The following is a 10,030-nucleotide window of genomic DNA, read 5'->3' as shown; positions in this document are numbered from 1 at the left end:
AATGTGACTAAGTTTATTGCATTGGACAATCGACATTGTGTATTCTTTATTGATCTTCCCAATTTTTATTGCATATTAATAAAATAACACTTCATTATTCTATTCTTTATCAATTTCATTTTTAAGTTTATTATGTATCTTTGCTGAACGAAATGTATCATAATAATAATTATATCAATTTCTTTTTTTATAAAAAAATATAATATTGAACAAAATAAGCAAGAACATGAAGTTACTAATCAAAATATTGAATATTAACGGGAACATGAAGTTACTGAATAAAATATTAAATATTAACGAGAACATGAATTACTGATCAAAATATTGTATATTAACGGGAATATGAAGTTACTGATCTAAATATTGAACATTAATGGGAACATGAAGTCACTGATCGAAATATTGAATATTAAAACAAATGAGCGTACCACACTAGTCCCCGTGCGAATGCACGGATATCCCGTTAATATTTAAAATATTGAATATTAACGGGAGCACGGAGTTATTGATTAAAATATTGAATATTAACGGAAGACAAAGTTACTTATCAAAATTTTTAATATAATCGGAAACATTAAGTTACTGATCCAATTTTTGAATATTAACGGGAACACAAAGTTATTGATCAAAATAATGAATATTAACGGAAAAACGGAGTTACTAATCAAAATAAAGAATATTAACGGGAACATGAAGTTACTGATAAAAATATTGAATATTAACGGGAACAAGTTTGGAATATTAACGGGAATACGAAGTTACTGATCAAAATAATGAATATTAGCGGGAACATGAAGATACTAATCAAAATATTGAATATTAACAGGAACATGAAGTTACTGAATAAAATATTCAATATTAACGAGAACATGAATTACTGATAAACTTATTAAATATTTACGGGAACATGAAGTTACTGATCGAAATATTGAATATTAACTGGAAAATAATTTTTATTGATGAAAATATCCCAAACTTTACCCCAACCTATTAAAAAGAAATTTCTATATTTTACACATCTGATTTTATGACATTTACCTCTAGAATAATATATATTGAACAAAATAACACGGCCACAACGGGTACCCGTGCAGACGCGAGGGTATCACGCAGGGATGGCAATGGGCAGGGTTTGGGCAGGGTACTATAGTACCCGTCCCCATATCCGCAGTTTAAAAAAATCCCCGTACTCGAGCCCAAACCCGCGTGGGTATCAATATTCATGCCCGTACCCGTACCCAGTGGGTACCTCAATGCCCATACCCGTACTCGTTTATCCGCATTTATAGTAAAATTAAATCGTTTAATTACAAAATATCATATAATTTAAGTCTTTTTAACAATATTAAAAAAAATTATGTATGTTATTGTTGAGTTAAGAAACAAATAAACACTTTTATTAAAATGTGTAATGATTTAATAGCGATATATTTAAAAAAAAATAGAATCATGCATTTTTATATAATAATATAAATGACATTATAAAAATATGTAGTGTGGATATGGGGCGGGTTGGGTAGTAAGGTACCCGTGCCCGCACCCATACCCGCATATTTTAATGGGTAATTACCCGTATCTGTGCCCATACCCATTTTTATGAGTATTTACCCTATCCGATATGGGGTTTTTTATGGGTACCCACTGGGGATGGGCCAAATTGTCATCTGCTAGTTTTTATTGACTAGAGTGAAATTCAAGAGTTCACTTCACTTAACGTCCTTATTTCTAACCTAACCACAAAGTAGAAAATAGAACAAACCGGTTCAAACGAACTAATTCGAATGAACCACAAACCCGGTTTTGGGTCTTGTAAACCGCCTCTCTCTCTCTCTCTCTCTCTCTCAAACCCGGTTTTGGGTCTTGTAAACCGCCTCTCTCTCTCTCTCTCTCTCTCTCTCAATTCCTTTCCACTTTTCTTTTCTCACAAAACACAGAACCCATTCTTCTTGCTTTTCTGTTTTTCCACCGCCATTGAAGCTAGGCTCCAAAACTTAAGGGTAATTTCCTCACAGTGGGTTTCAATCCTCATTATAATAAGAAAACTTTTATATGTTTTACTTCCATTTGAGTTCTCAATCATTTTAGTGTGTTGCCACTGAATTGTTCATCTAATTGCTTCTCATTTGTCTTCATAATAGATTAGCAATGAAGCTTTAATTTGATTTTTTTCCATTGTTAAGATGTTTCCATTGATAGCTGAATGTATTTGCTGTTGTTCTGTGTCATGGTATAATGCGTGTTTTCTGTTTGATAAAATGCTTCAACCAAACTTTGTACACAGGACACACAGTTTTAGTGATGTTGATAGTGCACTGTCATAATTATTTCATGCTTAATTGGTTATTTGATTTTGAGCTAGTGATGTAAGTGAATTATGAAATTTTTACCAGTTTGTTTAGTTGATTATTATCTCTGTATAAGAGAGTATATGAGATTATCGTAATCAACTTCTTGTTGTAAAATTTGATTATGATGCAGGTAGTGGATATATAGTTCACCTATTTCAGTACTCTCTGTAATGGAAGATTCATCATTTTTGGACCGAATGATTGGTCATCTTCGGGGAACTTGCAAGTATGTCCATGTCAACCACTGGTGTCATTTTTCTTTAAGTTGTAGTTTTATTTACCTTTACTACTGCTTCTATTTTTCAATCGTTCTGTAGTATACTACTTCAATAATTTTTTGTAGTGCAATATTCATTTTTCTCTAGCCATTTTATTTGTTAATTAAATATTAGAAACTAGTTATTGTCATTTGATTGAAGAATTGTTTAGTCACATCAATTAATTTATGGAATCCCATTTCGAAACTATTTCGTATTAATGACAAAGTTCAGTAATCCCTACTATGGTAGCATACTTTGCATGATATAATTTAGATGATAGATACTTTGCATAATGCCCTGGTGCATTATTCTTGGAATATGTTCACATCATCCCATGCTATCTATTATTAGGTACTATACTGGTTATCCAAAGGATCTTGGACCATCACGGGTTATTCATTTCACCTCTGAGCGTGAGTTTGTCAATATCCTTCATGAAGGGTTTCCTGTGGTTGTTGCTTTTACTATCAGGTGATCTGATTGGAATCAGCTCTTGAATACTCTTTACTATGAAGCTTATTTATGTCTGAATGAAAAAGAAAAGTAATAAACGAATTGATTTAAGAATAACTTCTTATTATTCAATAATGCAGGGGGAATTACACAGAGCATCTTGACAAAGTATTAGAAGAAGCTGCTGCTGAGTTTTATCCACATGTAAAATTTATGCGTGTAAGTTATTTTATTAATGATCTCATGTTACTTGTTTCTGTTAGCACTTGGGAGGCATATTTATGTATATTTATTACTCACGTTGAAGCATTGCAATTGTCTAGTCTGATAGAGTCACAAAGCATACACAAATGTGCTCATTACTTTGCAATGATTTGTAGTTTACTTTTAGGAATGTAGGCCGGCACAAGGCTTACAGTGGGATTTATCTTTCATCACATTCCTTTTCCTGTACTTTTATTGCTTGTTATTGTCTACACACTCTTTAGTGTTTCTATTCCACATTGATGACATGACAATTTTTTTGTGCTTTGCAGGTTGAATGTCCTAAATATCCTGGGTTTTGTATAAGTCGGCAGAAAAAGGAATATCCATTCATGGAAATATTCCATAGTCCAACGCATGTATGGTATTCCTTTCTGTTTGCTCAGCCTCTTAACCTGAGTGCCTAAATTGCTAATTGGATGAAATTATAATAAATTTTCTTCTAGTTGGCATGTTTAAGTAAACCTAAAAAGCACAAATTCTATGGCAATAATTTGGTTTTTAGTAATTGGTTGATCTTTTCATTGACTAAATGTACAGTTATTTGAGACATGTGTTTCTTCTTACAGGTAGCTAACCAGGGCAGGGTAGCTGATCCAAATATTACTAAATACAATGTGAAAGTCATGCCTGTAAGTATATCTCCTCCTGCTTTTTGGAAAAATTGTAAAGCATGTAATACCGGTCATGATTATTCATATTTTGAACAATCCCTCGTAAGCAAATACAGATACTGAAAATGAACCCTTCCTATGTATTAAATTTAGTAGTCACTGCGAAGATCAACTTAAGCACATGTTTCTTGATATGCAGCCATTTATTTTTTACCAATGGAATTTGTCTACTTGACATAGAGAGTTCCTCAAAGTCAAGATTTGTATATTGAGTTGCTTAAATATAATGTGGCATAGTTGAAATTGAGAACCACTTAATAGCTGCTAAACAACTGAAAGTTGTTGATTAAAAATTTCCCCATTGGAGAAGCTCTTAGTGGCTGTAAATCCTATCAAACATTTTTGAACTTGTCTGACATATGTCAAAGGTTTCGACTTTGAATGTTTTTAATATTCTCAGACTTCCATTTGTTTGTGCAATTGCAGTTCAACTACGATATCAGTGTTTACGGATTTAGAGAAATCTTCAAGCGCTATGGGATCCGGGCATCAGATCCGAAGTAATGATCTAGTAGGAAGGTTTATCTTTCAAATAATGAGGAGCCACACCAGATTTACTATTTATTTTATCAATTTGTAACTGTATATCATCATAAGTTACAACTTCAGGCCAATAGATGGACAATTATAACTACCTGTTTTGTTGATGTCTCAACCCTTAAATATAATTTGGTTCAGTGCAAACATGGAGATGTTCTGTTCATTCCTTGATTTTGGTTGTTTGAGTTGTATAGTAAAGTTATTCGATGTTGATTTTAGATTATTTTGCTCTTAATGTTGTCGTATTTCAACCATTGGCCCGATTGGTTAAGAATCTTAAGTGCATTTTTTTTTTCAAAAACTATTTTGTTAATAATGATGAGTTATTTTGATTTGTTTTTGAAAAAAAATACTTTTAATAGAACAATGATTATTTTTAGGTGGTTGAACTATATAAAGAGTACACATGTAGATTGTGTGGTAATTAGAGTAGATTATACGAAGAGAAGTCAAACAACTAGATGATAAAGAAAAAGACTTAGAAAGATTATAATTATTAATAAACAATTTGAGATTAACAGTTTAGATAGAAGCATGGTCATTAATATAAATATTATAACGTCAGTTGATCAATCTAGTCGACTTCATTTAATGAAATAAGACTTGGTTGTGGGGATTATTTTTAAACAAATCAACTCTATATCTCTTTAGACGAACGTAGTAGTGATTTTTTGTTATTGGAATTGAACCGAGATGTCTACCCTTAGTCACATCGCCCTTCAGACCTTATGCATGAAGAATTGTGAATTGAGATGCGTTACTTTAATCACACCGTTCTTCTAGGTCTCGTATTTGAGAAACTAAGAAATGAAATAACTTAAGTTGGACTTCAAAGAGGCAGTCCACCAATTGTGTAGCCTGTAAGTTACACGAAAAGGACTTGGGTGCGAAAGGGCGAGGTCTAATGGAGAACATGTGATCTCGCCCGACTCAATGCTCATCTATCTTGGATCATCATCGTAGGTGACATGTCCAACCTCATATTAGGAGAATAACTAAATTTATCCCAAGTTACATAGATTTACTACACTCACTTCACTATCAGGTCAAAGCTAGGAGGTGTATGTCTAGATTTATAGGCAACGAAAGCGATCTTGGCAGAAACTCCTAGATCAAATAATCCAACCTATACATACGCCCGATTTATAGGCAACGAAAGTGATCTTCGCAGAAACTCCTAGATCAAGTAATCCAACCTATACATATCATAGCTAGATAACTTGACTAGTCATTCACTTTTTAAGATATCAAAACTCAAAAACTCTTGCACATCGCATCGCAGACATGATATCTGATATCTCTTATTGTACTTACCACAAGTTCAAGATTCAAGTACGAGATCTAGTTTTCTTTCCACTGTTGCAGAGGATAAGTAACATATGTAGCCATATCTAAGTCATAGTACAATTAACATGTGATTGCATTGAAATCTATTAATATTTGTTTTATAACATTAGTCTTGATTTGAAATCTATTATAATATTAATTAATTTTTTTTTCAATTCTACCCTCTAATTAATACTTTATTAAAAGAAATTTTTAGTAAAATGGTAAATTAGCTCCTTCAAAGGATAACATTCGAAGAATACTGAATTTAGTTCGTGGTGAAAAATAATGTTTGGCCAAATTTTTGTAGTGATTCCACACAATTTCATGTTGATAATAATATTGGTAGTTAGTGGTTAGTTTTTCACTGAATGACAAACAGAGATGTAAAACTGTGGCACAATGAATGTGAAAAATTCAAATTCGCCTCCCTCTAGGAAGATTCACCAGTTCATATAGATTTTATAATTATACAGTTAACTACTAACTGACTAGAGCCAAAAATGTATTACATCGCCATATATGCAATACATGGCAAATTAATCATCACATCTTGGCCAAAAAAAAAAAAACTATTCCATGTAGTCAGTTTCATAATCTACACTAGACCATATCAAATGGTGGTCCATACTAAATTCATCAATGTGGAGACATGATGTCACATGCTAGCATATGACAGCACTTTCAATATCAATCAAAGTATATTTTGGAAAGTCCTGCCAAAAAAGTACTCTTAGATATGAACCCCGTCTTCATTTTTATTTATACATGTGCACTGAGACAAAAAGTAGATGGATATAAAGTGACATGTGATAGGAACAGAGCCATATGGATTGCAAGTTAAATGCAAAATTTTAGGGAAATTTGATAGTCACTTCATTCCAACCATTGCATTTTTACTAACATTTCTTATTTTTAAGACAAACTAAGAAATCCTAAAATGCTAAATGATGGTGAACATACATTACAATCACATGTCTGTTTAAATGTTAACAAGACAAATTACTCAGCATTATAGAATAAACAAACATTTTCTAACTAAATTGAAACTAATTCCTATGATTACAATATGGTCTATATCAGAAGATCATGCTTCCTACCAATATGGAAGTGAGGGGAACTGTGAGATTGTCATCAAGTTCTGTGCTGATAGGAAGTGATTCCACAATTGCCGTGATAACAGACACAACTAAGAAACCTATAACCTTGTTCCAGCTTCCCTCCATGTATCCAAATGACGAAAAATACCACATAAACCTGACAAACCACTAACTGTTAATAACGAAATAGATTACGGGTATGTTTGGTTTCACTTTTTTTCTGTGTTGTTAATGGCGGATAGCAGAATATGACGTAAGGACAAAAATTTGCCATATAAACATGCCATTGCAGCCTATGACACTGCCAATGGCGGGCATCACTCCACGCCATGGCCTGACCATGACTGCCATTTAACAATACTGCTTTTAATAAGGCAAAACTGATTATAGAAGCATAAAGTTGATTTTGACAAGTTTATGTGTGCTCGAATGTAGTTAATTTTGTATCCAAACTTAATTCAAATATAAGCTAAAATTTGGAGCTTTTGTATGTAAAATTGATTTTAACTCACAAATTTATAGTTTGACTACTTTTAAGTGAATGTGTTCTAACAAAAATTAATTTTCTTCAATGCAGAAACAAATGCACACATAGTAGGCTATCACGTGCAAGGGAAATTTAAAAGAAAGTAATACAGGTCCACAAATATTTACCCAATAGAAGCTAAAAATCCAGCAGATGCCATTGCAATTGATCCAGCATAGGACTTGTTTTTGTTGTACGGTAACTTTTTACTACCAATTCTCCTTCCGACGACGTCAGCCATACCTGAGATATTAAATTAACAACCATAAAATCATGTCCATCTAGGAAATCACAAGATAAGGCTTTTGTGCGGCTCAACCGTTAGTGTATTTTCATCCATCAGATATTTAACTTATGCCATGGTTAAAAAATGTGTAAAACATTGCCTAATTACGGTAAATGGGACTAAAAGTAATTGGCTGAGAAGCATTATTACCATCTCCTGCACAGAGATTACATATGGCAGCAATGGAAACCGGCGAAGTTCTCCAATATATTATGCATGCGAAAGTAATAGCTGCAGCATAATATAGTGGTCCTCTACGAAGTTCCCTGGTGCAGAGGAAAATGTGAGACCAAGTGAAGAATTAATGTCAAGACATGTAATCAATTATCACTCAGTAGCAAGAATTAATACTATTATAGTTACATCACATGTTCAAATATTCTCACTGGCATTAACGTATTCATTTTCGCAACCTATAATCTCCAAATCTGCTCATTGATTTCACAGTGGCCTCATCTTTCCATATTCCAAGTCCAATAGCAAGCATCCGAAGTATATTGACTCCCGGAATAAAAGCCCCAAAGTAAGGCCCCCATTCACCAGTACTGCAATAATACAAGAAAGGGTCCGTCATTCAACAAAAAGACATCGTAACAGAACTTTGAAAGGCTCGTAAACTCATAAAGTCATAAACTATACAATTACCCGAATAATGGCCAACAGAGCATGAATACCAGCCCAATTGATATGTGCACAAGTTTCCTATTCAATTTCTAAACACAAAAACAGCTAATTAGCATTCTGCATATGTAGAACAACCGAAAATCAGTAACTATATAATTGTAAATATACAATAAAAAAGCAGAAAATCCTGGTTAAGATGAGCTTCTAGCTTATGAAAGCTTTTCATAAGATATAACTATACAAACTTGTGGAGAGAAATCAGATAAAGGAAATTATAAAAAGGTAAAGGAGCAAAAACACTTTAGCACCAACACCTCTAAAAAAAGGCATGTCCATGTCCGTGTCAGACACTAGTATTCATTTTTTCAAATTATTTCTGGTGTCGTCATGTTAGTGTTAGTCTCCAGAGTAAAAGCTGATTCCAACTTATGCAGGAAGTTATTATTTAGAAAACTCAATTTTTCTTTTCCTATAACTGCTTAATGAAGTTGAAAAGTTTATCTAAACTTAGTGTTAAATCACCCAACCTAAACAAAAAATTTTAATTATCAATTCCAACAAACCTCAATCAAAGAAAACTCTACATTCATTAAATTTTCCTTCAACTCATAACCCCATAAAAATAAAATAAAAACACAATCTTTCACAATTCACCTCCATATTCAACTTAATCCAAACAAACCCACTTAATAAAAACTACAAATTTTGAAGTATCAAACCTCACCTGATCAAAAAGTCCACGTTTTGCAGTTTCCTGCCACAACCTAAGAAACGAGGTAGCAACAACACCAGAGATACCTAATGCAATGAAATCAGAGACAACAGGGTCATGGTGGAGCATGGCGGAAGACGGAAGTTTCCGGCGAGGTAGGAACCGTAATTGGGTGGAAGAAAACAGAGAAGTGAGGGGTGAAATGGGTTTGAGTTTGGGGAGAAAAAAGGGAGAAGAATGGGAAATGGGTGTGAGTGTGAGGTGAAGAGGGAGAGAAGAAAAACGGGTAGGTGGGTGAAGTGTGAGCGTATTAATCATTGTTTGAATTGGGAGAAATTGCAGAGATGAAAAACTACCTAACTACCCCATTTCACTGCTCACTATTTTGTCAACTTTTGTTCATTGATTATTACAATGAAATGAAAAGGTAGGACTAGTTACTGTTAGGATTTGGTTTATGCATTGGTCAATAAGTACTTTCTTAGATTTTCTCCCTCTTTCCCAAATAGTAAATCATTTTTTAAGAAAATTTATCTTAAATTATAAGTACTTTTTTAGTTTACGACTTTTAAAAAAAAAGTTTAAGCATGAGTAACCTATAGAAAAAAAAAATACCATAGCGGGAGGGTTGAAGACTTAATGCATGTTTGGTTTGGCTTTTGGAAAGGCCAAAAGCAATTCTAGAAGAGTAAAATTGATTCTGGTTTATTTTAAGATGTTTGGTTAGGCAAAAGTAGAATTGATTCTGTCTCTAGAATTGATTCTACTAGAAGCTAGAATTCGTAGCTTCTGCCCCCAGAATTGATTCTGGATGATTTTTACATTGTAATTTATTGTTCAACTCACTTTTACATAAATGTATCCAAACATAAATAAATTCTGCTAAACTCAATTCTGATAAAATCAATTCTACTAAA

At 33.0% G+C, this 10,030-nt stretch overlaps 2 protein-coding genes across 3 annotated transcripts; one reads left to right on the top strand and one right to left on the bottom strand.

The window, feature by feature from the left end:
* The first annotated feature begins 1,837 nt into the window (after positions 1 to 1,837).
* Positions 1,838 to 4,683, top strand: LOC131628766 (uncharacterized). 2 transcript variants are annotated; one of them, XM_058899586.1, is made up of 7 exons: positions 1,838 to 2,011; positions 2,479 to 2,574; positions 2,960 to 3,079; positions 3,202 to 3,280; positions 3,598 to 3,684; positions 3,895 to 3,957; positions 4,426 to 4,683. In XM_058899586.1, exons 2-7 carry the CDS (start codon positions 2,519 to 2,521, stop codon positions 4,501 to 4,503), a joined length of 483 nt encoding a protein of 160 aa, XP_058755569.1. In that variant the 5' UTR covers positions 1,838 to 2,011; positions 2,479 to 2,518; the 3' UTR covers positions 4,504 to 4,683. The 2 variants fall into 2 exon arrangements, with proteins under 2 accessions (XP_058755569.1, XP_058755568.1); XM_058899585.1 differs by having other exon boundaries at positions 1,840 to 1,997.
* Positions 4,684 to 6,806: 2,123 nt separating this feature from the next.
* Positions 6,807 to 9,541, bottom strand: LOC131628765 (probable phytol kinase 3, chloroplastic). The gene is made up of 6 exons (XM_058899584.1): positions 9,126 to 9,541; positions 8,423 to 8,490; positions 8,191 to 8,322; positions 7,928 to 8,043; positions 7,620 to 7,734; positions 6,807 to 7,122 (listed from the first exon to the last, which is right to left on the bottom strand). Exons 1-6 carry the CDS (start codon positions 9,429 to 9,431, stop codon positions 6,945 to 6,947), a joined length of 915 nt encoding a protein of 304 aa, XP_058755567.1. The 5' UTR covers positions 9,432 to 9,541; the 3' UTR covers positions 6,807 to 6,944.
* Positions 9,542 to 10,030: the final 489 nt, after the last annotated feature.

The sequence above is a fragment of the Vicia villosa genome, unplaced genomic scaffold, assembly GCF_029867415.1.
Source record: "Vicia villosa cultivar HV-30 ecotype Madison, WI unplaced genomic scaffold, Vvil1.0 ctg.000477F_1_1_3, whole genome shotgun sequence".
Lineage (NCBI taxonomy): Eukaryota > Viridiplantae > Streptophyta > Magnoliopsida > Fabales > Fabaceae > Vicia > Vicia villosa.
This window is presented reverse-complemented; position numbering and strand designations above follow the sequence as displayed.

Excerpts from the sequence above, each read along its gene's own strand:
- LOC131628765 (XM_058899584.1), bottom strand. The coding sequence starts at position 9,431 with ATGATTAATACGCTCACACTTCACCCACCTACCCGTTTTTCTTCTCTC. Across the intron at positions 8,491-9,125 it reads AACGTGGACTTTTTGATCAG|AAATTGAATAGGAAACTTGT; the intron begins GTGAGGTTTGAT and ends TTTTGTGTTTAG. Across the intron at positions 7,123-7,619 it reads GGATTTTTAGCTTCTATTGG|GTTTATGTGGTATTTTTCGT; the intron begins GTAAATATTTGT and ends GTGGTTTGTCAG.
- LOC131628766 (XM_058899586.1), top strand. The coding sequence starts at position 2,519 with ATGGAAGATTCATCATTTTTGGACCGAATGATTGGTCATCTTCGGGGA. Across the intron at positions 2,575-2,959 it reads CATCTTCGGGGAACTTGCAA|GTACTATACTGGTTATCCAA; the intron begins GTATGTCCATGT and ends ATCTATTATTAG. Across the intron at positions 3,958-4,425 it reads ACAATGTGAAAGTCATGCCT|TTCAACTACGATATCAGTGT; the intron begins GTAAGTATATCT and ends GTGCAATTGCAG.